This window comes from Polistes canadensis, unplaced genomic scaffold, assembly GCF_001313835.1.
Source record: "Polistes canadensis isolate GaletaPanama2010 unplaced genomic scaffold, ASM131383v1 scaffold_46, whole genome shotgun sequence".
NCBI classification, from domain to species: domain Eukaryota; kingdom Metazoa; phylum Arthropoda; class Insecta; order Hymenoptera; family Vespidae; genus Polistes; species Polistes canadensis.
This window is the reverse complement of record NW_014569593.1, coordinates 544,045-570,346: the sequence shown is the minus strand read 5'-3', so window position 1 is coordinate 570,346 and position 26,302 is coordinate 544,045. Positions and strand designations below refer to the sequence as shown.

The window sequence follows — 26,302 nt, the reverse complement described above, 5'->3', positions numbered from 1 at the left end:
TGTGTGTGTGTGTATAATTTTTGGTGTAATATGTGTTAATAAGTAAAAATAGATAAAAGTTAGAAGTAAATAATATAATCAGTTAACGATGTGAGGGGTGTAATAATATCAGGTGAATATAAGTACAAAATCGTAAGCAACAATTATGTAAAAGATAGAATTAAAAATTGTATGTGATGTGTCACCATAAAGAGGAAGACATAGGAAAATAAATGAAAATACGAAATGTATATACTTTTAAAACTTATACAAAATGATAAATGAATCTTTTGATTATACATCTATCTTTCCCTATGTATAATAATTATTAATAACAATAAAATCGAATATATAAATAGAAATACGTCAATTGAATTACTTAACGAATATAAAATCATAGTAATAGATGAAACAATAAATACAAGAACTACTATTACAATTAGATTTAAATAAAGCATATTAAAAACTGATCATTTTTATTGTTTATTATTATAAGTGTACGTATATCGTTAAAGTAATGATAATATATTAATGATAATAAAATAATTCAAAAGAAAAAAAAGAAGAAAAAACAGATCTAAAAACACTACTTTCTAAAATCATTCATTTCATTTCTATTGACAAAATTTTATTTTCAAAAATTTTCATTCGCGTAAATTGAATCCATGCACGGGGGAAAAACGGGATACTCCGAATAAATGGCGGACGGTGATGTGTGGTGTACATAAAAATTCAAACAGGACGTGCTATATTTTCGATTGTTTCGAGCAAGACAAAAAAAGAGAAGAAAAAATAATAATAAAAAAAAAAAAAAAAAAAAAAATGACGACGAAATTTAAAAGATCGGTTGAGCCATGACATATACCTGCATATACATATAAACAAGAAAACAACAAATATTATATGGGGATATACAAAAAAAGCTACGGAGATATGGAGCTTTCGATAAGAACCACGACGACGAGGATGGAAGAAGTTTTTAGTTTCTGAAGATTCTTCGAACCGAGAGTCTTACGGGTTGGTAAAACGGTTATAAGGGCAGTCGAGCATTTTGCTGGCGCATCGACGACAAGGTCAAGGGTAAAAGGTGTCTCCAAGATCCGGCGACGTGACGTAGCCGGCTTTAAGGTCGTTCTCTGCTAAACTCCGTGACCCTTGATATATCACATATCATACTTATGATAAGATATAAATATAAATAATGTATTAAAACAAAAACAAATAAAGAAAGAAAAATCGTATTCTTACCCTATACGATAAATTAAAAAAAAAAAAAAAAAACAAAGCAAAATTGAACCGCGAGATAGGAAATCGTCGTCTCGTTTTTTCTAAAAAAAGAAGAAAAAAAAAAGTAATACAATTTGACGTTTGAAAGTAGGTAACTGACTATTAAAAGACGTGTATGACCAATAATCGAAGGAAGAAAACGTACACGAATACGATTCGAACCGGTTTACACACATTATATATATATATATATATACACATACACACACGTTGAACGATGATGAATAATTCGAGATTTATCTATTATAAAAACAATTAAAAAATATATATGATACATAAAGAATTTTCTTGAATGAATCACTCCCGTGTTTGACGAGAGGGTAAAAACAGAAGAAGAAGAAAAATAAGAAAAAGGAAACGTAATAACTATCCTACAGGTTATGAAATAAATGTCTCACCCTGTATAATTCTGTAACAGAAGCGTCGGGACGCTTGCGCGAGTTTCAGCAACGATCAGCTGGCTGGAAGCTTCTAGCTGGCGAGGGAAAGCGAAAGAAAGATAGAAAGAGAGAGAGAGAGAGAGAGAGAGAATTACACGAATAGACGAAGATAGCGAGTTATATATATACGTAGGGGTTAGAATGAAAGAGGGAGAGAAAGAGAGAAAGAGAAAGAGAGTGAATAAGAGAGCACGCGCGTATACCCGTTTAAAACACATCAGTAGAGAAGCTGAGGGCGGACTAGTCGGCGGCAACTAGGCACGTTTTTGGCATACTCTACAAGTTTTATCAACCTGTATTTTTTCATCCTTCCGAAAATCCTTCAACAAAGCTCCTCCCTCCCTTCCCCCGAGTCCCGATACAATTTCGAGTATTAAGAAAATTAAAAAAGAAAAAAAAAGAACAGGGGTGTGTATTGGTAATATATTTCGAAGAAATATTTTCGTATTAAGAAAGACAAATCGAATTTATATAAATCAAATTTTACGTTTTAAACTTAGAAACAAACAGACAGACACAAAGACAGACACAAACAGACAGAACAGGATAGGATAGGATAGGATAGGACAGTTTTGGTGAAGATCTCATCGAAGTGGGTAGTTGAATCGTGCAGTGCTGCCGTGACGGTCGATCGAAACACGCCACAAGGTGGGTCGTATTCTTCAACGAGCCCTGCTGCTCATTTCGGTACACGATGCCACAACGTCGACCTCGTCGTCATCGTCGATATTTACCGTCCTTATCCTATTTCACATTCTCATCTTCTTCGTCATCGTCATCGTTGTCGTCGTCGTTGTCGTCGTCGTCGTTGACGTCGTTGACGTCGTCGTCGTCGTGGTCGTCGTCGTCGTCGTCGTCGGCCATCTCAACACGACACCCAACATCCAAGAAAATCATCTATCGGCCTGGACCGGCGTGAACCCCTTTTCAAGATTTTGTTATCGTCAAAAATTATTCGACGAATCCCATTAAATTCGGCTAATTTTATCTAACACACACACACGCACACGGGATTTATCTGGTGTATCGATTCTATATATATAGATATAGATATATATAGATATATCATTGTCTTTCGTTCTTTCTTTATTTCTCAGTTTGCTGTTTGTTTGTTTGTTTGTTGTTTGTTTAGTTTATTCATTTTTATTCATCAATTAAATACATTTGTTGGTTTCGTTCGATCGTACGCGTGTTACTGAAAGTGTCTCGAGTGTGTTATTCTTTGTATTTTGTTTTTTTTTTTTTTTTATATTCAGTTTAATCTAAGTTATCTGAAGAATCCTTTGTTGCACTGTTGTACAGTTACCGAGGAAACGAAGAATACTATATATTTCTAAACGGGGTAAGAGATATTTCGTTCCATGTTTTTTAATATGGGAAAGAACAAAATGTGAATTGCCTTTAATTATATCGATCCTATTACAGTGTCGTACAACTGATAACAAATTTGGGAAGAGGAGTTAATATGACGAGAACGATGAAGTTCCTAAAGACGTTACTTTCCTTCAAGTTTATGTCGTCTGTCATTTTTTAATAAACAGAGAAAAAGGAAGGGATAGAGGAACGATAAGGAAAGAAGGATACACAGGACTCTAAGCTCGTTGTTTGTTTCTGATGGTAGAACGACCAAGTGATCGAAAATACACGGACGATTATTGTCCACTACCATCACCACCACCATCACGACAACAACAACAACAACAACAACAACAACAAGATCAACATCAACAACGTTGAAGAAGTGATCATCAAAGGACTCATGGATTCGTCAAGAAGCCTACCGTTTGCTTCCCTCCTCTTTACTCTTCTCTTCTTGTTTAATTATCCCGAGGAAACTCGTGCTGGTCTGATAAATCTAGTCAAACGAGATGTTAGCCAAGATCAAAGGAGTAGAATATCGATCGATCGATATGCCATGCATGGACCAGCCGTTGACGACGAAGAACTCCCTAGAAACCTTCACGACCCTTATCCTGGAAGTAGTTTCGGTCCAATGGGACCACTCTACGATTCCTTATCGGATGAGGTCTCAGCAAGAAGTCTTCCGGTATCCAACACGGCCACCCATGATGATGATTCCTCATCCTCACCTTCTGGAAACAATCAAGAAATCGATCAACCAAAAACTGAAGTAGAGTACCACATTATATCGGTCGAGTTCCCCCGCGTGGAAACGCCATTCGTTATCGGCATTTGGATATTTTTCGCGAGTATCGCAAAAATTGGTAAGAGAAAAAGAAAAAAAAGAAAAAAAAAAAAAAGATAGATAAATAATATAAATCAATTTATTTTTTTCAATCAATCATTCCACAGGGTATCTTTCTAACGGGGTATAACAAAAAAAAAAAAAAAAAAAAGTCCATGAGCTTGACCGTGTTCTATTTCTTTACGCGCCCTCGTCAGAATATATTTTTAGTAACCATTCGTACGAATCGTACAACTAACTAACTAACTAACTAACTAACTGACGCTATGAACAAAAGCTGATCAACCGAGTTATGCGTGCCAAGAGATGAGACTACGACAGATGCACAAAAATACTACTACTATTATTTATTTCAAATTTACTTAAAACTCTAATATAAATGTGTATAAACGAGATATATCGAGCGTAACGAAGATTTCATTGTAATGACCTCTTAACACTTATGTTTTGTTTGCTAACTCGAAGAAGAGTTCACTGATCGCTGGATTAACCAACCGTGACGTTAAATAATAGCCAAGAATACTCACCTCTATGCCAGTATGTGAATATAGAAAGATACCGTAAATTTATTGGCACGTTTTTAACTCTATCGAATGTATTAGATAAATGCATACCATTTTGTTCTTCTCTCTCTTTCTCTGTTTATTTTCAATTCAGGTTTTCACATGGCACCGAGACTGAGTAAAATCTTTCCGGAATCATGTTTGTTGATCGTCGTTGGTGTCGTCGTCGGACTACTTCTGTTCCAGGCCAGCAGCGTTCACGTATCACCCCTAACACCTGATACTTTTTTCCTCTACATGCTACCACCGATCATCCTAGATGCCGGTTACTTTATGCCCAATCGATTATTCTTCGATCATCTTGGAACTATTCTACTGTTCGCGGTAGTTGGAACCATTTTCAATACATTATCAATAGGTTGGTGAATCGAATTTATTTTTCTCTTAATAAACGTAACCGAGTAAGAGAGAGAGAAAGAATTTCAAAGAAAGAAATCAATCAATTTGTTTGTGTTGCAATTTTTGACAAAATAAATAACGAGCATGTTCGCGGCATGTGCGTAATATATATTTTAGAGATGGAGAGGACCGTGAAAACACGTGTAAAAATAGACATTCGCACGCGTGCGCAATTTTAATCGAAAGGCGCCAAATGACGGTCTCGAGAATACCCGAGGTTATTGGACACGAGCTTATATTCACAATTTCAAATTTTTATTTTATTCTGATTTACGTCACCTTCCAATTTGTTTTTAGGTTTTCTTTTTTTTTCTTTTGTTTTTTTTTTCTCTCTAACTTAAATGTCACTTGTGTAACAAAAATATCTCGTAACGGGGATACGAATTCGAGATATTAGGCTGAATCAAAAGTACGCGCGCGTTTATTGTGTTATAAATTGTGTTATAATAAACTGTGTAATAGATTGTTTTTTTTTTTATTTCTTTTGTAAAATTTACTTTTGAAATATTCATTTTAAAATGCACGAACATTTGGTTTACTCCAACATCCGTATTATGGTATTTATACAAAGTATTATGATTCTTTTGAATAATTCTGGCACGAGTTCGATATTGCAAGCATTCGAAGAAACGATTAAGCTGATTAACGGTACTCCAATTAAGGAACGATGATGGTATAATACTAAAATCTCTTCCTAGAAGTCAATTACGGATATGTCGCATCGTAGTTTATTTCTCGAGAATGATTCTATGTATTATTCATATACATATATACCATCGAGATCGTGAATAATCGTTGCTTGGTCGTTGCTTTATCGTTCGTGTTTATATATTTATGTAATAGGTGCATCCTTATGGGTCCTCGGAAAATTCAATGTTTTCGGTTGCGAGACACCGTTATTAGACATGTTCCTTTTTTCGGCATTGATCAGTGCCGTCGATCCTGTCGCTGTATTAGCCGTTTTTGAAGAAATACACGTCAACGAGATACTATACATCGTTGTATTCGGTGAAAGTCTTCTAAACGATGCTGTCACCGTTGTAAGTATTATACATTTCTTATCTATTAAAAATGAAATTAAGAATATTTGTGTGTATTTCTATAATTATCATCGATTAACATTTAGTTCAATTTTACTACAAACAAGATACAAGTAAAATGTTTAAACGTATAATTAAAGTGTAAATGTTAAACATTATCACTTATCTTTGTTTGAACAGAAATTCGGCAAAGGGTGATATTTTTGTTTATTTGAAGTCTAATTATCCCTTATCACTTGAATTTATTCCATATTCCAGTAACCCTGATCGAATAAACAAAGTAAATAGAAAATGTCGTCGTTTGTTTAGGTATTGTATCACATGTTCGAGACGTATAGTGAGATGGGACCTTCAAGAATCGTATATACGGACATACTCTCGGGTTTGGCCTCGTTTCTGGTCGTAGCTATCGGTGGTACGATAATAGGTGTCATATGGGGATTTGCAACAGGATTCGTTACAAGATTCACGAACCAGGTTCGTGTGATCGAACCTATTTTCATATTCGTCATGGCTTATTTGGCTTATCTAAATGCCGAGATCTTTCACATGTCCGGAATATTGGCGTAAGTAAAAATACATTAACATTTCAATGATATTTATAACTCGTTCATCGTATCGAACAACCGTTGTTGAAAAATTGATCGCGCGGTGATATATATTTCTAATAATGGCATACGGATGAACACCTTTATATAATAACTAAATTTACGTTTATATTGTTTATTGATAATATTATAATGTTAAACGGTGTTTCGAAAGTTCAAGACAAATCTCTGAAAATATAATACTGAATAATAGAAAACGATCTATTTTGTCTTGTCTCTTCTGTTTTATTTTTTGAAATAAATTATTTATTCTAAAATAAAACTCTCTTTTCTTTCCGTTAAAAGTCTAAAAAAGTATCCGATACAAAATGACGTAATCATTTATAAATATAGCTATCCCACATATACACATATATATATTCTATGGTTCATTTTCTTTTTTTCTTTTTTGTTAATCGTGATCAAGAAAAACTATTTATTACAGAATCACCTTTTGCGGTATTACCATGAAGAATTACGTCGAAGCTAATATATCGCACAAATCTCACACTACCGTTAAATATACAATGAAAATGTTATCGAGTAGTTCGGAAACGATCATATTCATGTTCCTCGGTGTGGCAACGGTGAACAATAAACATAATTGGAACACATGGTTCGTCGTGATGACAATAGTCTTCTGTTCTATTTACCGGATCGTGGGTGAGTTATGATTTTAATAATAATCATTTAACAACCGTTATAAAATTAATACTAAACATTTCTAACAATATAAGATTCAAAAGTATATTAAATATTCGAACATTTTATCTAAGAAAGATGATGCAATAAACGAGAGAGATCCCTTTTCCTATTTCTTTCTATTCTCTCTTTCTCTTTATCGTTGTATCCCATTACGACGGTATATCAAATTCCCCATATAAAATTCCAACGTTTCACATAACGTAATATGGAAAATAATCGGTTGTTATTTAAAATAGAAGTAATACGAAACAAAAAAAAGGTTTTATAATCAGAGAATATATATATATATTTATTTATTTTTTCTTCCTCTCGTTTTATTGCTCTTTTAAAAACATTATAAAAAGTCTTTTCAACAAGCTAGTATGACGTTGTTATATAGTTTAAAGTCACTTATCCATGATATTGTATTATAAAGGGGAAAATCAATCGGGTAGATCGTTGTTTTTATACGTTGCAACAATAATCAACCATGCTGAAATTCAATTTGAAAAGAGAAATTCCGAACAAAGACGTGCTACGTGTTGTGTTGTTAACATTTATAGAAACGATCGGAAAACTAAAAAAAGAAAAATGCATAATGTTAAGAGAGATAGATAGAGAAAGAGAGTGACAGAGAAAAATGGGAAAAGGGAAAAGAGAGAAATGGGTATTACGAAACAACATTTTATTTCATTTCTTTTCCTGAGGAAAGTTATGTCACTTGGCTTAATGTCACGTGTTTACGGCTTCCCATTTTAACGATAACTTAACAGGCTCGATTGTTCGGAAATTCTAATCCATAATCGGCTCCTTACGCAACACAGTTTGTCAAAGTATCAGACTTACAGAATTTTCTGGCGTAATAAAGTGAAATATTTTAAACCGATTTGAGATTTAAAGTTTTTGGTTTTTTTTTTTATACGATTAAACGAGTTTACATTAATCCGAAAATGTATTGTTATTATTATTATTATTATTAATCTCGTAAAAAAGAGAGAAAAATAATCTAGTTTAGAAGGAAGAGGGTTAGGTTGTTGTATTATTGATTTAAAAAAAAAGAAATTAATAATAAATTGTCAATCAACGAGGACTATCGTTGATCGTTAGGAGTGATTGTCTTGACTGCATTGGCCAATCAATTTCGTCTGCATAAACTGGACAAGGTGGAGAAATTCGTGATGTCCTATGGCGGATTAAGAGGTGCCGTGGCGTTTGCCCTTGTCTTGCTAATAGATCCAAAACACGTAGCGTTGCAACCAATGTTCGTTACGACCACTATTGCTGTTATATATTTCACCGTGTTCATACAGGTACATTCATTGTTTTTCTATTATGTAATAATCATAAATCAAATATCATTATTACATTGGTATCATATTGATTGTTACGATTTTTAAGGGAATCACCATTAAACCCCTCGTTAGGATACTTAACGTGAAAAGAGCTGAAAAAAGGAAGCCTACGATGAACGAGAGGATTCATGAAAGGGTGAGATAATATTATCATACCTTTTATACGAATTCAATGTTGAACGTTTCCTTATAACGATATTATCTAAAGAAATTTTAATGTTGCTCGAAATGTTGGGGAGGGGAGTAGGTGGGTGGATCTTGAGAACCACCATTGATCGATGTTTCTTTAGCCTTGAACAAATTATCACGCGAAAGTCGAGAAACGTTTGTTGATCGTCCTTCCTGATAAAAAAAATATCACCCGTTAAAACAATTCCTTCTTTATTCTAACATTCTAAGTATTCGTGAGTCAAGTTCATTAACTGCATGTAAAAAAAGAAAAAAAAAAAACTGCATTTGTCATGATCAAATTTGTTGATTACCAAACGATAAATTTTATCCTTTTTTTTCTTTTTTTTTTTCTATAATACTTTTGATCATATTTATTTTTGTTATCCAGATAATGGATCATGTAATGGCCGGAATCGAGGACATCTTAGGAAAACATGGCAATTACCACGTGAGAGATAAGTAAGGAAAAAAAATAAAAAAAAAAAAAAAAAAAAAAAAAAAAAAAAAAAAACTATATAAATCGATTATGCTTACACGCGTAATATTATATTTACGCACACGAGAAGAGTTATTTTTGAAAGTGGCACGTATCCAAATACATTTTTTGTTGTTCTAATTCTAAAGAAGACGTTTCTTCTTCTTCTGTATTTTTCTTTTTGTTATTTTTAAATTAATCTTTCACCGCTTTGAAAAATAATAGCCGAGGGCGAATTATTGATGGATAAAAAAAAAATCAATAAATAAATAAAACCCAAAAATCTCTTTTAGATTCAAACGTTTCGACAACAAATTTATCCGGCCGTATCTATTGCGAAATCATTATGGTGCCGAACCAAAGATTTTGGAGACCTATTCGAAATTAGCCATGAAGGACGCCATGGATTACATAAGAAGAAACGCTTCGACGATCGGTAATATCAGTGGAACCGAAAGTATGTCAGCCATATTTCGAAATTACAGCAATACCGGACAATTCAACGGAAGGTAAAATATAATGAATTGCTCTAAAATAAAAACAATAGTACAAAATTACGCGAAAAACATTACGTGAAATTAAAATAAAAAAGAATAATAATAATAATAGATATATAATAATAAACGTAATATAATATCAACCCGGTTTGTTTGAATATTACCATAATCGAACCAACAACAGCAAGGGGTTGAATACTACGCTGGTAGTATCGATCTTGTAATAGAAAAAAGAAAAAGAAAAAGGAAAAAAACAGAAAACGGCGTGGTAATCATAAACCTGCAGTCTCATTGTTTCCCTCCTTCCAGTCCGAGTTGCAGTCAACTCGAAACAGGTTGGAATATCGATCTCCAGGAACTCGAGTACAATCCATCGAAGAAAGATTTGACAGACGCTAGGATACATCATCTATTGGCGGAAGAACTCTGCAAACCTTACAAACGGGTGAGCCTCGTGAAAAAAAAAGGCGCGCTCGCGAATGATAGTGAAAATAATAGAGACGAAATTAAAGAATAAAAAAAAAAAAAAACAAACGAAAAAAAATTAAAAAAAAGAACTAAAAAAAAGAAAAACGAATACGATACGACCGCCTTACGAGGCTGTAGGGTAGAGAACTCTAAGAACAGATAGCTGATTTTAATTAAAGTGTAAAACATTACCGTCGCAGCACCGACGATTGAGTTACAGTAGGCACGCGGTCAACGATCGGGATCTATCTACCCAAGTCAATTATAAAATGCACATGAATATTCGACGTATGATGGGCGAGCACAAACATCGTCACAAACGCAGCAAGAAGTTCCTAAAGGTAAGCGAAAACAAAATTATTATTACTAACACCAGATTTATGGATTTTAAATAATTTTCATTCATTTTCCAATTTTTTCTTGCTATACACATATATATATTAAATTAATTAATATNTATATAAAACTTAAATATTATTTTGTTTAAGATATATATTTTTAATACCGTAATGTGTGTGAAATGTACGTAAATATTAATTACTCTCCTTTTATCCACTTCTTCATTCAAACAATGTTCGTAAATTTTGAAAAAGTAGTAAACAAAATATCCGTAAATCTAGTGTTAACAAATTCCTTTTATATTAGAAATTTAAACGTTTATCCTTTTTTTTACGTGTGTACCTACCACGATCCTGTTTCTTTCTTTCTCTCTCTCTCTCTCTCTCTCTCTTTTTGTAATTTTCGTATAGGACGGTAAGCAGAATCACGTGAGTTTCCCGGAATTCCAACAAAACGGTTCGACCAAATTATTCACCCAAGGTTCGTATAAGACAATCGATAAATCAATTTTCGTAGAAATAATTTCGAATTGTTCGTAACCTTCTTCTTGTTCTTTTTCTTTTTTTTTTTTTTTTCTTTTTAAACCAGACTACATGAACGGCGTGTTATACGAATTGGAAAACGGGGATAACTCGAAACCTTCGAGCAAGGAAGATTGGGACTCGGCCATAACTTTTACTGCTCGTACTTCCGGTAAAGATATCGTTGTTCCTGTTCATTCATGGAGATTATTTTTTTTTTAAATCTTACCCCCATCGACATTTTTTTTCAATCGTTGACTTCGTTACCTTGTAAGATTTTTCCAATGCTAATCCAGACGGTCATCACGCAACCGCTACTACGTCCATGGACACCATAAACACCGAAGATGCCGACTTGAGGTTTGCCCGTGATGGTAGGTAATCTAAGAAAAAAAAAAAACAAAAAAAAAACAGACAAAATAATATAAAGAAAAAAAAATATTTCAAAAGAATTTTGGTTGAATTCGACAGGTGAAAGTTATAGGGTAACAACCCCAACGGCAACGGAAACGATGTTACCATGGAAACGCGAGGACGATTACGATTCCGGGCATCCATTGAAACAAAACGAGTTTCCGGCTTGGTGTGCTAATAAGGAATACTTACCCTACAGCTCACCTTCCGCTACTTTCTTAGGTACAAATCATTTTATTTAACCCCTTCGATATTCTTTTCAACAGAATTAACTCTTTGGATATTGATTCTTTCGTTGTAAAAGTAATATATATTCCGTACATATTAAATATTATATTAACTTGATTGACGTTAATAAGAGATTCGTCATTTTGGATTTATTATTAAAGAAAACAAGTGTGCACGCGTGACGAATCTAAGTCACGTCAAATGTATCACAACGGGTTTGAATTTAAACCTGATGCTAAATTAATATAAAAAACAAATAAAAATTTCGATTATTTCCAAAGGTGCCATAGAACAACCAAAAGTACAATCAGTGATTGGCCTGTTTCGACGTGAAAGCGTTGGCACGCCGGATCATATAGAACGTCAGGAAACCGTGTTGCCTTGGAAACGGGATGACGACTACGAATCCGGACATCCGTTGAAACAAAACGAGTTTCTTACTTATAGCTCACCTTCGGCCACATTGCTTGGTACGTATATTTTCCAATAAAATGAAGTATGTTTCTTAAAGGCACCTATACATGTTAAAATATGCATCGATTTCTAAGTTTCATGACATACATATGTCACGATGTATGTATGTAGTTCAGTGTCAGTGAATTAACGTCAGAGGCAAACTTTTATCGATAAAGGGAAAAAAAAAAGATAACGTGTTTCGACGTTAATATCACAGAAAATGTATAGACTAACTGAAATTACAGGTTGATTGTATGAAACCTAAATGTCGATGTATGCACCAATTCCTAAATTTTACGATATATGTTGCACACTGTATATATATATATATATAATTCGATATCGGTAAATCAGCATTGGAAAAGTGATTTTCATCGACGAAGGAAAAATAAAGTACGCGTTTCAACGTTGGTATCACGACAAATTGAAAAAGAAACAAACAAAGTCGGTAATGTGGAATCTAACCGAAATCAAAGAAGATTTTGCGAAAGTTCGGGAGGGGGGTGTCGATGTATGCATGCATCGATTTCTATGTTTCACGTTAAATGTTGCAATATATGTTTATTTGGCATCGATGGGAATATTTGCATCGATCGAAAAATCGATAATACCGAAAACAAATTGAAAACGATGTTTGATTTGATAAAACGTAAGTTTTAGATGCACGCGCACCATAACATGTTTGAACACGTATAGAGAAGCCTTAAATACTCACTCCTAGCCTAGTTTCAAATATAACAAAGGAAAAACTTGATCCTCAAAGGTACCATAAAGCAACCAAAAGTACAATCAGTGATTGGTCTGTTTCGACGCGAGAGCGTTGGTACACCGGATCACATCGAACGTCAGGAAACGGTTGACGAGTGCGACGAGTACACGGTTACCGGGATGGAAGAGTTTTCCACTCCCACGAGAAACACAGGTAAAACAGAGGAATCGAAAAGTTAATACGTTCGAGCCAGGGACTGGTATTGGGCAAAGGTAGGCAGTCAGATAAAGGAGTCATCATATCGTATCATATATAATATATATTTTAGCACGAGATATATATAAGTAAAGAAAACCATATCAAATACCGAAGTATTTTTCTTTAATTTATATTTGCTGCGTCACCCACAAACTTAGAGTCATGACGGACACCTGAGAGGTAAGTATAGAAGACACTATACACAATAAAAGACTTTAAAATGTTGTTTCTTTTGTTGTTATAGGTTAGTAATTTATTTTTGTTAATTTATAATATAATATAATTGTTTAAGTATTTTAAATAAATAAATCTTTTGTTGTTATATAGAGAAAAAAAAAGTCAATTAAATCTTAAGTAATTAATTAATATAAGACCAAAGATCATTATAAAAAAACATTTAAAGCCTTTTATTGTGTATAGTGTCTTCTATCTTCCGAACCGAAATTATAATCTCAGGTGTCCGTTATAACTCTGATAAACTTGTCGGTGACGTAGCAAATATAAATTAAGGAAAAGCACTTCAGTATCTGATATGGTTTTGATATATATATATATATATATATATATATATATTTATCAATTTTTATTATTTTGCACTTTTAATCTTTCACCATTTACGCGCGAGACTTTAATTACGTATTTTTGTTGAATAAAATGTTCCTCCCCTTTGTTCTAACTGTGTTCTCTTCTCTTCTCTTTTTTTTTTTTTTTGTTTTTCTCTCTCTCTCTCTCTCTCTCTTACGAATGATCTCTCGCAGACAGTAGCAGCAAAAGTTCTGTGCACCGGAGAGTGTCGATGATGGAATTGGGCACGATGGAAAAATCATTGGAAAGAAACGAGGATGGTTCGCGTTCCCTTCCAGAATGTTGGAATCCTCAAAGAATAAGAATGTCGTCTTACCTATGCTCGGCTCAACTACCAAGTTTATCTACGGCCCTGATAACATCATCTTCTTCGGAATCTTCGGAGGAAATCGATGAAGAGGAAGAGAGAGCTTGACCTTTAAGGAATGCGCGTAAATAGGCTTCGTCTTACGAGGATGTGCATCGTCCTTGTTTGCGTCGTCCTTGGAAACGACAAGCACGTCCTCGTTCACTCCTTTCGTCGCTCTTACGACGACCCAGTACACCATTATAAAAGAAAAAAAATGAAATGAAAAGAAAAAGAACAAGAATATAACGAATACTCGGTCTATATTTGATTTGATTCATCTATAATCGCAATCGGATTAATTCGAAGAATTTCATGAAATTAATTTAACAAAGAAACTACTACGCACCTATCAAACGTAATTATATTTTATGATCTAACGGAATAAGAATGAAAAAACAGAAGAAAAAAAAAAGACAGAAAGAAAAATAAGGCAATTGAATTTTATTCTATAAACACTTTCTTCTAATGAGATTTTTATCAATATTTTTTTTATTTTGAAAGACGAAATGTTCCTTTCGAACGATGATGATATTACGAAAGTTTGAAAAAATCAAACTCTGGGAAGATAATATAATAAATCTTCTGATCTTCCAAATGCAAGAAAAATTGCATTAAAATTCGCTGGTTTTGTGTGGTCTCATAGATCGTATTGATCTATTGGTATCGATTAAGATCAGCTAAGGTGGTCCAGCTAATTACAAAGGAGAAAATTATATAAAGGAGAAACGTCTTGTACAAAATAAAAAAAAAATCTTTCGCACTCCGCACTGCTGCTGCTGCTGCTGTTGCTGCTGCTGGCTGTTGTTGCTACTGTTGTTACAGGAAAGGAAAGAAAATTAAAAAAAAAAAAAAAAGAGAAAAACTTTGTTTATCTCCTCGTGTAATGGCCTTAAACGATTCTACTTGTTAGTGAGAGAAATAACCGTGAAAACCTCGTACGTGAAGTTGGCACTTAGCCGTGGCGTGAATTATGTAAGTAAGTAAATAAATAAATAAAAAAATAAATAAATAAATAAAATAAAATAAATAAGTACTACTTGCACGAAGGAATATATCGTGTATGCCGTGTGTGCGTTGCGTGTGTATGCGTGTACGTGATTGTAAATAAAAAAAAATGTGAATTACAAAAAAAATAATTCTTAGGAATCAAAGTATAGAGAAAGAAGAAACTGTCGTCGTTTTATTCGCGATACGATTATTATTATGATATGAACGATGGAAAGAAAAAAAAAAAAAGAAAAGAAAAAAAAAAAGCTATTAAAATTGTTAGAAATACGAGCGAGGGGATTTGTCTGTCCCTCGAATTGTCCGAAATTCAGATTACTTTTGGATTTCTATAAATGGATGAAAGAAACGAAACAAATTACGATCGATAATTAAACGATATGATGGTTGATTATTACGGAATTGAATTATTATTTGTTTCGATTAATTGTCCTTTCGTTTTTTTCTTATTAGCATAATATTAATATATGCGTCAAGTGAAAATATATATCAAAAAATTTGTGAAATAAAAATGAAAAAAAATATGTCTATTAGTTTATAATAATTAAGAAATTCGCGTATAGGGACAATTGGATCTATGATTAAAATCGAATATATCGTTCGTGCTACGTTCATCCTTTAATATCATCCGCAAGAAATCCTTTTAAAAAGAGGATTATATATATATATAAATATATATTAATCGCAATAACACAAATATTTTATTGACGTCGTGTATTTTAAATGCCGACGCTTATCTTGAGTATCGTGTGTGAAACATTTTAGATTGAACAAAAAACGTTGCCGCTTCTGATATTCTTATTCGCTATAAATCAAGAGGCTAATTATAATCTATTAGTCGAATTTAACATTGAATATCATTCGTAGAAAACGAATTCAGGACTTCCCCTCGCACGATAAATAATTCCTCTCGCGGCCTCTAGTTTTCTTTTAGAAATAAAAATAATAAAAAAAAAAAAAAAAAAAGAAAAGAGAGAAGAAAAAGAAAAAATAAAGAAAAAAAAAAGAGAAACAAATACAAAAGCGAGAACGTCAAAGTCTAGTCTTTAGACGTTAGTCTGTACGCTGTTGATTTGTTAATGGAAAAAAATAAAATAAATGTTTATTTCGTAAAAATGTGTCGAGCAAACTCATAAACCTTTCTTTCACCTTCCTATGTTCTTTCCAAAAATTATGAGATCATAATTTTGTGTTCATCGTGATAAATATAATAATACGAAAATCTTTAACTGATTCATTTTGAATTTAATTAAATTAAATATTACATTTAATAATACTAATAAATAACTTTTTTTATATTTATATATGAATTTATATTTTAGTCATTTATAAAGTATAATCACTTTGATTATCGTTTTTTAGCAATAGGTCATCTATTAATCTTAATAAACATATATAATTTTTGTTTAACTTACAATTAATATATAATATCATAATTATATTATAAACAAAAATAAATACGACATATCGTGTAAAACAGTTGAGAAAAAAAAGTATAGACCATAGGTACGGTATTTTTAACCAGACTGTAATAACCAATGTGTTAAGATTCAAATAACAAAACTATTAACGTTAAGCTAATTAAGTTTGTACCTACTACGTCTGAGAAACTCGTATGTCTCATGATAAAAGATGCATAATTTCTATTCGTAGTCGCGTGTGCGATCATCCAACAGGATATCAAAATGCCTGGCGGTGTTGTTTTTTTAGTGTGCATTCCAACTTTGAGTTACGAGCACGAATTAGTTTTTGGTATACCAATTAAAAGTCCGAAAAAACCTGAAAAATTAACTCCAGCTGTTGTTAGGCCTAAAGTTGATTTACGATTGAAGGAATTGAAATCGAAAGCCCAACTTCTAACGTTGGACGATGATCTGGAAAACGAAAATGCGCTTGTTGGGGACGATGATACTGATTTAGACGTTTCATCGCGAAATTATTCACGTGCTCGTGCTGCTCTTCGTTCTAAAACACCTGTCTTCGTTTCCATGGAAACGGTTAATTTCAAAAACGTTTATTATAATATATAATAAATCACATTTATTTACATAATTTTAAATTTTTATTATTTGATAATGATTTGTCTTTTGGCAGGTGTTGACCGAATTGCTGAAAAAGCTCAAAGTAGAACACGTTGTTTGGTGCAAAGACAAAGAGAACATGTATTACGAGGTAAAACAACGAAAATATTTCTTCTTTATTTTTAATTGTATATATATACGTAACATATTAACTGTATTATACGGTACTACTTCTATTTGTCTGTGTCTGTTGAATTAGGTAATATTCCCAGTTCCTGCTGGCGAACCATGCGAAAATTGTATACATTGTCTCACCGAAATGGGCATAGGAGTTAAAATGAATTCTATCGTCAGGTAAACACGTGTACAATATAAATAAAAAAAAAAAAAAAAGACAATACTCTAATACAGATAAGATAAAATACTAAATGATTATTTTCAGTGTAATACCGACACAATGTACCTACAGTAGTGTTGGATCTAAGAGCATAGGATCTGCAGCGATCAAGGACGACATAGCACGCAGGTAATTTCGAATATGCGAGTGAATGAATTCCTCTGTTACTGTTGCATGCATTCTTGGATTTTAGGAAAAGAGAAGCTCAGGATAGGAAGGATGCTTGGACTGATTTCGTGGATTCTATACGTTCCAAATTGACAGTTAAACAAGTGGTGGATGGTGTTCGAAGTGGTGGTGACCTTACTTTTGATTACGTTCTATTGGTGTTAACGGCTGAGTAAGAATATTTCATATAATTATTTAATAAAATGAATTATTTTTTTTGTCTAAAATTTAAAACAAAAAAAAAAAAGAAAAATCTTTTAGTTGTTTAGCTGCATTGGGTCTTGTTGAAAATAGTGCAACCAATGTGGTAGCAGCCATGTTGGTATCACCTTTAATGGTAAGAAATGAAACTTTTCGTTATTTGACAAACGCACAAAATATATATTTCGTTTCTTTCCTCTTCTTCATTTCATTTATATAAATAAAAAGGGACCGGTTATGTCTTTGACGTTCGGCACTATAATAGCAGACAGAAATCTTCAATTAGGTGGATTGAAGAGTCTTTTGTTAGGTATATTCTTGTCTATACTTTTCGGATTTATATTCGGCCTTATCCTTGGCACAACAGAAATGCCGTGGGGTTACAACGATTGGCCAACCGATGAAATGAAAGGCAGGTGAGCTGACTTTGATAGAAAATAAAATAAACTGACTAGAGTGTGAAAACAATAATTTAAACCAGATTACGGATTTTTTTGCTAGAGGTAATTATAGATCTCTTTGGATGGGTGTACTGTGGGCACTTCCTTCGGGTACAGGTGTAGCTGTTGCATTATTGCAAGGAAGTAATGGTCCTTTAATCGGTGTTGCTATATCTGCTTCGTTGTTACCACCGGTTGTTAATTGCGTAAGTTAATACAATATAATTAAAATGAAAAAAATAAATAGGAAAAAAAAATGAAATATTAATATAAATCAATAACCTTTTATAGGGTTTATTTTGGGCTCTTGGATGCATCTGGTTGATATACCGACCGATCAAAATGCCACACATAAAAGGAGAATCTTACGCGGATTTTAATAGTTCTTACGTATACGTTTATACCGATTATCTACCTGTAGAGTTCTTTTGCAATGGAATTATCAGTGCATGTTTGACATTCATTAACGTAATGTGTATCTTCATAACGGCGATAATGGTCCTCAAGGTAATATATTCAAAAATCTATCTTTTCGTATCATTCAATGGTGAAATTTCTTTGATCGTGTTGTTTTAGATTAAAGAAGTAGCCGCACCATATACTTCAACACCGGAATTAAGACGATTTTGGGAACATGATATACGTTTGGTTCGCGATAAAAATACTTCCAGAGATCACAGTTCATTGGATTCAAGGTGAGTAAGCACGAAATTAAATGACACATGATATTATATACTACATGAACGAATAACAATGCAACAGTTATTACGACGGGTTGAGTAAAACTAAACAAAAGGAATTAGAACGAACTCTAAACGAAGCCGTACGCGAGGCGATCGATGATGACACCTTTAGAAAAGTTCAAAGAATGAGTTATGGACTTGGGCATGAAGAGGTAAATAATTAAAATTTACTTAAAAGATAATTAACCCGTTCGATACTAACGACTACTATTATCTAACAATTTGTTCAATAAATTATAATTAATTTTTATCAATACTTATCATTATACGGTAAAATTTTTAATTGCTATATTCTTTGTACGGTAAAAGTTATGTTTATAATAATTATTATAATTATAAACATAACTTTAATAACGTCATAATTATTCAGTACAGTAACAATGTACTCGTGATTCAATTGTCCATACAATGAAAACAATGACAAAAAATAAAACTGTATCGAAAATGTGACATCAAAATGATGAAAAATTTGTTTCATAGATCACTCCAAAACTTGGTTTTCCTACGCACGTTGGTGCCAATAAAGGAAATGGTAGAACAAGTGATGAAATAATTACTCGTCCTACGAGCAATCATGATACATCACCAAACGGTTTACCAAATTCTGCAAGTACAAACGAAGACCTGGAGGCTCTTGATAGATTGATTACTTATCTTCTGGGTCAACCAAGTAGTAATACCACAAATAATAATTTGGATATATGGCGTCGATCGCGTCAAGCGAGTGCTAGAGGTTACAGACAATTACACGGTACTGGTGCAACTGCTGAAGCTGGTAATGTTGGTACGACACCTTTGTAAATAATTTAATAAAATAAATATATATGAACATACGCGTATATTACAAAATATAATATACCAATGTAATAGAATTTATTACAAACTTATCTTCGACGCAGAAATCACTTAACAAGGAGATTGTTTAGACATATCACTGTAACTGTACAACTCTCCGAACGGGGAGAAATTAAAAACTTAAATAATAAGCTACACTAAAAGTACAAGAAAGGATTGTTGTTTGCAGTATCACAATAGTAAAGGCAAGAAACAAATAAGTCTACAAATGATTATTTCTACTTATATAAAATTCGTTAATCATCTAAGGAAGATGGTTCGGTACCAAAATACCTGTCACCGAAATTACCAATACCTGGTAATACATAAAATTTATTATTTATCTCTGGATCCAAAGCAGATGTAACTATTTTCACTTTTGGAAAAGCATAAGCGATGGAATGAACACCCGATTCCGCCATAAGTAAAGATACCAATAAAACATTTTCTTCTGCTACATCATGATCGAGAAGAATTCTAATAGCCATCATAGCAGCAGCACCGGTTGCTACAGTAGCATCCATTAATATAACCCTATAATCCTTGATATCTTTTGGAAGACGCAAATAATATAGCTAAGAAAGAAGAATTGTATAAATATATTATTATTGATAAATATAATAGAGTTAAAATAATAAATACCTCAGGTTCACCAGTCTGTTGATTCGTTTGTATAAGAATTTTTCCTATTCTTATATCTTTACATACATCTCGAACAGCCTGTTCCATTGTTTCTCCAGCACGTAAAATAGATACACCACAAATTTTGTCTGTTGCACCTCGCTTACCATGATAAGGTATTCCTTGCGGTGTCTCCACCGTAACTTCCTTTATTATTAAATAAATTAAACAAATTATTTTCTTATTTTCTCATTCTTTTTCCTGTACCATTGTAGATAATTTTTCTTTCATACTTACCTCAAATGGCAAAAGAGACAATGCATATTCTATCACAAGACGTATCAAACGTTTCGAATAAAATATAAATTCATCTCTATAAGTATCTTTGTTTCTTATAAACGTATGTAGGCCTTTAATTTGTGGTGTATCAGGAAGTAAATATAAAGATGTAGGTAATGGTTGACCTATGTAAGAATGGGCTAATTGTTCACGGAGCTTAAATCCTCTCTAAAATCAAAAGAACATAAGTATGCTTAAAGATATTTATGTTTATATAAAATAACAATATATACAAATACATACCAATTGTAATTGTGTATGCACATGTTGTACAATAAGTTCAATAGCAACTTCATTCTCTCCACCACGAGGTACAATAATATCAGCATGGACCATAAGTGGTGCTATGTAATAATAAAAGGCAGGTTGTACCATAGTACAATATTGTTTTAAGACACCATCCAAATCTCTTCCTCTTTGCAATATATCTCTACGCAATCTTCGTGCAAGTCGTACATCGGCGTCAGTATCAACAAATATTTTCATATCGCACATCTTTTAAAGATAATCATTGAAATAAAATATTAGATACAAAGTATATGGACTTACATTTTCTATTTCAATATTTAACACATTTTATTATTATTTATTAAATACGTAATTACTTACCTTCAATACATCCACATTATAAAAGGTAAATATTCCCTCAAAAATAATGACGTTAGCGCCATACATTGTTTTCTTCCAAAAAAGAAAATAAAACGATAAGTATGTTATATTATAGAAAGTAGCATTGAATAATAGTGCATATTAGTCGAATTTATCAACTTACAGTCCTACTCTCTCTACGATGAGTTACAAAATTATAAATAGGAACTTCCACCATCCTTCCTTCTTTTAATCGTTGCAACGTAGTCTTGAGAAGTTCCATATCAAATGCGTCTGGATGATCAAAGTTATATTCGTTGCATGCTGCCATTTCATGCTGTTTTTCATTTAATACCTAAAATCGCAATAAAAATTATATAATAATTGAATAAGTATTTTCTTTATTAAGTGACTATAGTAAATTATGCCTGCATACTTTATAAAATGAATCCATACTAAGAAGAGTCACCCATTGAACGCTCAATGACTCTATTATTTTTGTAGCTACTGTAGTTTTACCCGAAGCACTGCCTCCACAGATTCCTAAAATACAATTATCACTTTTAACTTAATTCTATAAAGATTCTAAATTCTATTAAAAGAAAAATTTCTTACCAATAACAAAAGGTTCTACTTGCTGTCCCGCAGAATTATACCAAGGTGGTCTACCTGCTGTATAAATGGTTCCTCTCTTACTTCTAATGATAGATTCCGCTGATGTCTTTTTACTAGATTGTGTCATACTGGTAGTACGTTGCCTTCTTGAACGTGGAGATTTTTGTGAACCTATTGTATCAAATTTCATATGATTTACATAAATATAAAGTAATAAACATTTTAAAATTGCATATTAACCTTTTGCACTACTACAACATATTAGAAATGTGATACGCTTTACAGTACAAACAGAGAAGCAAAAGTCTTACTTTTGGTTCAGAAATTTGTAACTGTATCATAACGTAATCATAATTAACGATGCAGCAAATTAAATTGTAATACAATAGGTTAAATAAATGAAAAATGGGGAAGGGAAACATTTGTACTTGTAGAAGAAACAGCTGTCTTCTTTGAAAAATTAAAGATATCTGTTTGGAATAAATGATCATCGGATTGTTGCCATATGCATGTACTCCATATCTCTTTGAAACAAGCTGTTTTGCAACCTGATTAAAAAATAGTTATGATAACATACACACACACACACACAGATGTTACAAATGAGTAAAGAAGAAAACATACAAGTAAGAGTGTAGAATAAAAGGAGGAGGAGAAAATCAAATATCTATTAAACGATGGATCGTAAGAATGAATTCATTTATCTTCTTATCGAGAAAAATAAACGAACGTACCGGTGGACGGTGGTCTCGGCGATTGCGGCGTGGTCGTCGCTTCGTCGCAAATTTCATCGACAAGTAATTCACGATCGTCCAAAGGAATTTCTCCATCCTCGCTGTAAAAAGTACGCAAAGTAAAGAATATGCAAAGATAAACAACATTTATGTATTCTAAAACGCTGACATCAAAGAAAATAATCTAAAATAATAAAAAGGAAAAAAAACATTTGACAAACATACCTCTCGGAACTCGCCGAGCTAAACGGATCGTAATGTTTAACTTTTGCAGCCATGTTATTTCGTTGCACGTAATTTTAAAAAACTGTCAGCGTCGTCGTGTGCAATAAAAAAGAACGATGTTTGTTAACGTATCCTTTGAAAATCCATCGACGAGAAATGTTCGTACAACTTGATGGAACTAATATTGGTTGCGTTGCGAAACAACAAATGACGACGCATCGGTGTTGCCACCTGGCGACGACATTTCGAAGCTCCTGGCCTTGTCCCTGGCTACGTTGCAGTAGACAGACAGACAGACAGACAGGTAGGACAGCGCAGCAGCACATGCAAAAAAAGTCATATTACGTCCTGTGATATTTGTATGTGTTGTTTGTCGATTATACGGCGTAGTATTATTTGCTATACTAGGCTATACACAGGACGATGGATGAAATTCAACGCGAAATCGATCGTTTCTATAGTATAGTACCGTTGTTATAAAGGTAGCATGAATTTCCAACAAAGACTTAATAGAATTTCTCATCGCATTACTTACTCGCGAATTTGATTCTTCGTATTAATCGATTATTATATCGCGACAAATATAAGCGAAAAATATTTCGAAAGGATAGGAGGGGGTATTTTAATTGAACTGCGATTAAAACGAATGACGGGAAAAATAAATAAATATAAATAAAAAAAAAAAGAAAAAAAAGAGATTACATATAACAACGACGACGATAACGACGTTTAATGTATTTCGCGAAAATAAACGTAGGAATAAACGCGGCTTCAATTATTGCGCTTTTTCTACGTAATTGTCAAACATGTGTATCGAACGAACGGGTTAACGAAAAAAGAACACAGTCCGCTTTGTACTCGAAAGAAGAGAGGTAAGGGAGAGGAAAGACGAAAAAGTCGTCGTTCGTTGTGTTTCATTTGTAAAATAAAATAAAAATAAAAATAAAAAAAAGATGAAAAGTATATAAAAATTGGTAGTGACATTACGTGGGTAACCAAAAAGATCTTTAACGAACGATCATTAAGGACACATCATTCGTATTTATATGCGCCATACATATATATATATATATATATATATATATATACATATACAGATATAGATATATGTAGATACATATATATAGATAGTACGTAAGCGATAGGGGAATAATGTGTTAAAAAACATACACGTTTTCGTCGGCTTTGTCGTCGTCATCATCATCGTCATCATCATCATCATCATCATCATCATCATCATCATCATCGTCGTCGCCGTTGTCGTTGTCGAGGAGATATGTCGGTTAGAAACTCGATATAGATAGAATTAAACTCGGACGATCTTGGAAAGAAGGAATTCGTCATCGTTCCGCGAGCGCAAAGTACGAAGTCACCCCAATGCCTTTCATTGCGCGTTGCACCGTCGTGCGTCGTCGCGTCGTCTTTTAATAGTTTCTCAGAGAACACAGGCATATACTCCCTGTGACCGGTTTTACCGTCGCGTATCGAGATACACACTCTTGTTTAAAGTATAGAAGAAGACGCGCCCTCATTCGACCTTGAAATTCTAACTAATCGGCACGTAGCGTTCGATGTACGAAACATACTCGATCCTCAGGATATCCTCTTCCTTTATAAACTACCACAACCTATCGCTCATTTTTCATTTTCATTCCAAGTATCCTTAACGAGGAACGAGCTTTTGTGAAATGGCGAAAAAGACGTACGACCTGTTGTTCAAATTACTTCTCATCGGTGATTCCGGAGTCGGCAAGACTTGTATACTATTCAGATTTTCCGACGATGCTTTTTCTACGACCTTCATATCTACCATTGGTAAGATTTATAAAGATTAATTATTATCTGTCATCTTCGATAAATCATTAGTAATTTTTTATTTTTAATACGTTCGTTTAATGATTCTATCTCTCTCTTTCTCTTTCTCTCTCTCTCTCTCTCTCTCTCTCTCTATCTTTCTCTCTTTCTCTTTCTCTTCAATCGTTTAGGTTAGATTATAGATTTAAATTATCTCGAATTTTGATTTATGATTCGATTGTCAATACTTACCAATCACATATTAATTATTAAATATATTTTTCTATTTTTATATTATGATAATGATTTTCACGTTTCTATAGGTATTGATTTCAAAATCAAGACTGTCGAGTTGAGAGGGAAAAAAATTAAATTACAGATATGGTAAGACAATGTAGACAGTTAACATTTTAGTACAATATATCTAAATGAATGTTTTTATAGGGATACTGCTGGTCAAGAAAGATTTCATACTATCACTACATCCTACTACAGAGGTGCCATGGGTATAATGCTTGTTTATGACATTACAAATGAAAAAACATTTGAAAATATAGTTAAGTGGTTAAGAAATATCGATGAGGTAAATATTTTTCTTGCGTAAGATTAATTATCGTTAAGTGTCATACATTTATAACTAATGCTCTTGCAGCATGCGAATGAAGATGTAGAAAAAATGATACTTGGTAACAAAAGTGATATGGATGATAAGCGTGTTGTTAGTACAGAGAAAGGCGAAGCAGTAAGAAATATTATTTAATTGATACCGATAATAATATTCTAACAATTATGTTGCTAAAATAAATAATTCTTCTTTGTAGATAGCGAGAGAGCATGGTATCAGATTTATGGAAACATCAGCGAAAGCTGACATTAATATTGATCGTGCATTCAGTGAATTAGCGGAAGCTATTTTGGAGAAAATTCAGGGAAAAGAACCGCAGGATGCTCCGGATAGAGTAACAGTCGATAGAAGGGTGGAAAGAAATTCCAATCGGTGCTGCTAATTTTATATTATTTATTTAATGGCGCATAATAAACTATCTATATCTATGTATATATATATATATATCTATATATTTATATAAATATAAATATATATATATATATAAACGCGTGCCACTTTAAATAGATTTGTGGATAGATATAGAATATAATTTAAATCGTAATAGCATAATTAAACTCTTTGTGACACTGCCTGATCAAAACTGATTCAGTTAATTGGATGTCAATTGTGGTAATAACATTGAGTACAATTTAATGAAGGGTTGTCAACAAATTATCCAACTTTATTTTTCAACGTCAAATTCTTTCATTATATCCACAGGCTTCAGAGGATGGACTGTAAATGCTATTTTATGCATACGTAAATATATTTATAAGTGTGTGTTTAATGCACGTATACAGACTGAAGCTCCATTAATAAAAAAAGCTAATATAGAGTATCAATAATTGTTAGCTTTATTGATAAGGCTTCATTTTTTCATACGAAAATAAGCATTAGTAATCGAACAAAGTTAGCTATGTCATATTGTTTATTATAAAGCTGCAATTTGTTACCATGAGAATC

General features: G+C 32.8%; 4 protein-coding genes across 18 annotated transcripts; 3 read left to right on the top strand and 1 right to left on the bottom strand.

Annotated features, from left to right (window-relative positions):
* The first annotated feature begins 1,920 nt into the window (after nucleotides 1-1,920).
* Nucleotides 1,921-15,143, top strand: LOC106785206 (sodium/hydrogen exchanger 3). Of its 13 annotated transcripts, XM_014745464.1 has the most exons (21): nucleotides 1,921-2,114; nucleotides 2,207-2,354; nucleotides 3,009-3,048; nucleotides 3,132-3,931; nucleotides 4,570-4,833; nucleotides 5,718-5,914; nucleotides 6,224-6,480; nucleotides 6,947-7,164; nucleotides 8,293-8,495; nucleotides 8,584-8,673; nucleotides 9,097-9,167; nucleotides 9,477-9,692; nucleotides 9,990-10,125; nucleotides 10,328-10,489; nucleotides 10,898-10,967; nucleotides 11,076-11,180; nucleotides 11,284-11,382; nucleotides 11,459-11,644; nucleotides 11,932-12,120; nucleotides 12,870-13,028; nucleotides 13,832-15,143. In XM_014745464.1, the coding sequence occupies exons 4-21, from the start codon at nucleotides 3,466-3,468 to the stop codon at nucleotides 14,071-14,073; spliced, it is 3,330 nt and encodes a 1,109-aa protein (XP_014600950.1). In that variant the 5' UTR covers nucleotides 1,921-2,114; nucleotides 2,207-2,354; nucleotides 3,009-3,048; nucleotides 3,132-3,465; the 3' UTR covers nucleotides 14,074-15,143. The 13 variants fall into 13 exon arrangements, with proteins under 13 accessions (XP_014600950.1, XP_014600947.1, XP_014600948.1 ...); XM_014745461.1 differs by having other exon boundaries at nucleotides 2,207-3,048; XM_014745462.1 differs by having other exon boundaries at nucleotides 1,921-2,354.
* A 1,343-nt stretch (nucleotides 15,144-16,486) lies between these two features.
* LOC106785201 lies at nucleotides 16,487-19,807 on the top strand. The gene is made up of 12 exons (XM_014745452.1): nucleotides 16,487-17,009; nucleotides 17,107-17,184; nucleotides 17,293-17,387; nucleotides 17,476-17,559; nucleotides 17,624-17,770; nucleotides 17,860-17,935; nucleotides 18,028-18,215; nucleotides 18,301-18,445; nucleotides 18,531-18,746; nucleotides 18,816-18,934; nucleotides 19,002-19,134; nucleotides 19,463-19,807. Exons 1-12 carry the CDS (start codon nucleotides 16,698-16,700, stop codon nucleotides 19,781-19,783), a joined length of 1,914 nt encoding a protein of 637 aa, XP_014600938.1. The 5' UTR covers nucleotides 16,487-16,697; the 3' UTR covers nucleotides 19,784-19,807.
* LOC106785198 (uridine-cytidine kinase-like 1) lies at nucleotides 19,806-24,147 on the bottom strand. Its single transcript, XM_014745446.1, has 11 exons — nucleotides 24,109-24,147; nucleotides 22,939-23,208; nucleotides 22,714-22,814; nucleotides 21,980-22,150; nucleotides 21,801-21,907; nucleotides 21,549-21,719; nucleotides 21,386-21,457; nucleotides 21,020-21,271; nucleotides 20,735-20,944; nucleotides 20,459-20,644; nucleotides 19,806-20,391 (listed from the first exon to the last, which is right to left on the bottom strand). Exons 2-11 carry the CDS (start codon nucleotides 22,989-22,991, stop codon nucleotides 20,074-20,076), a joined length of 1,641 nt encoding a protein of 546 aa, XP_014600932.1. The 5' UTR covers nucleotides 22,992-23,208; nucleotides 24,109-24,147; the 3' UTR covers nucleotides 19,806-20,073.
* Nucleotides 23,309-26,300, top strand: LOC106785200 (ras-related protein Rab-10). 3 transcript variants are annotated; one of them, XM_014745451.1, is made up of 6 exons: nucleotides 23,309-23,420; nucleotides 24,597-24,753; nucleotides 25,056-25,116; nucleotides 25,177-25,315; nucleotides 25,385-25,474; nucleotides 25,554-26,300. In XM_014745451.1, the coding sequence occupies exons 2-6, from the start codon at nucleotides 24,627-24,629 to the stop codon at nucleotides 25,737-25,739; spliced, it is 603 nt and encodes a 200-aa protein (XP_014600937.1). In that variant the 5' UTR covers nucleotides 23,309-23,420; nucleotides 24,597-24,626; the 3' UTR covers nucleotides 25,740-26,300. The 3 variants fall into 3 exon arrangements, with proteins under 3 accessions (XP_014600937.1, XP_014600936.1, XP_014600935.1); XM_014745450.1 differs by lacking the exon at nucleotides 23,309-23,420 and adding an exon at nucleotides 23,449-23,810; XM_014745449.1 differs by lacking the exon at nucleotides 23,309-23,420 and having other exon boundaries at nucleotides 24,070-24,753.
* Nucleotides 26,301-26,302: the final 2 nt, after the last annotated feature.

Coding starts and splice junctions, on each gene's coding strand:
- LOC106785201 (XM_014745452.1), top strand. CDS start 16,698: ATGCCTGGCGGTGTTGTTTTTTTAGTGTGCATTCCAACTTTGAGTTAC. Junction 17,560..17,623: donor AAGGACGACATAGCACGCAG/GTAATTTCGAAT, acceptor CTTGGATTTTAG/GAAAAGAGAAGCTCAGGATA. Junction 18,216..18,300: donor ACCGATGAAATGAAAGGCAG/GTGAGCTGACTT, acceptor TTTTTTTGCTAG/AGGTAATTATAGATCTCTTT.
- LOC106785206 (XM_014745464.1), top strand. CDS start 3,466: ATGGATTCGTCAAGAAGCCTACCGTTTGCTTCCCTCCTCTTTACTCTT. Junction 8,496..8,583: donor ATTTCACCGTGTTCATACAG/GTACATTCATTG, acceptor ACGATTTTTAAG/GGAATCACCATTAAACCCCT. Junction 9,168..9,476: donor AATTACCACGTGAGAGATAA/GTAAGGAAAAAA, acceptor AATCTCTTTTAG/ATTCAAACGTTTCGACAACA.
- LOC106785200 (XM_014745451.1), top strand. CDS start 24,627: ATGGCGAAAAAGACGTACGACCTGTTGTTCAAATTACTTCTCATCGGT. Junction 25,117..25,176: donor AAAATTAAATTACAGATATG/GTAAGACAATGT, acceptor ATGTTTTTATAG/GGATACTGCTGGTCAAGAAA. Junction 25,316..25,384: donor GGTTAAGAAATATCGATGAG/GTAAATATTTTT, acceptor ATGCTCTTGCAG/CATGCGAATGAAGATGTAGA.
- LOC106785198 (XM_014745446.1), bottom strand. CDS start 22,991: ATGGCTGCAAAAGTTAAACATTACGATCCGTTTAGCTCGGCGAGTTCC. Junction 21,908..21,979: donor AGTAGAACCTTTTGTTATTG/GTAAGAAATTTT, acceptor ATTGTATTTTAG/GAATCTGTGGAGGCAGTGCT. Junction 21,458..21,548: donor ATCGTAGAGAGAGTAGGACT/GTAAGTTGATAA, acceptor CTTTTTTGGAAG/AAAACAATGTATGGCGCTAA.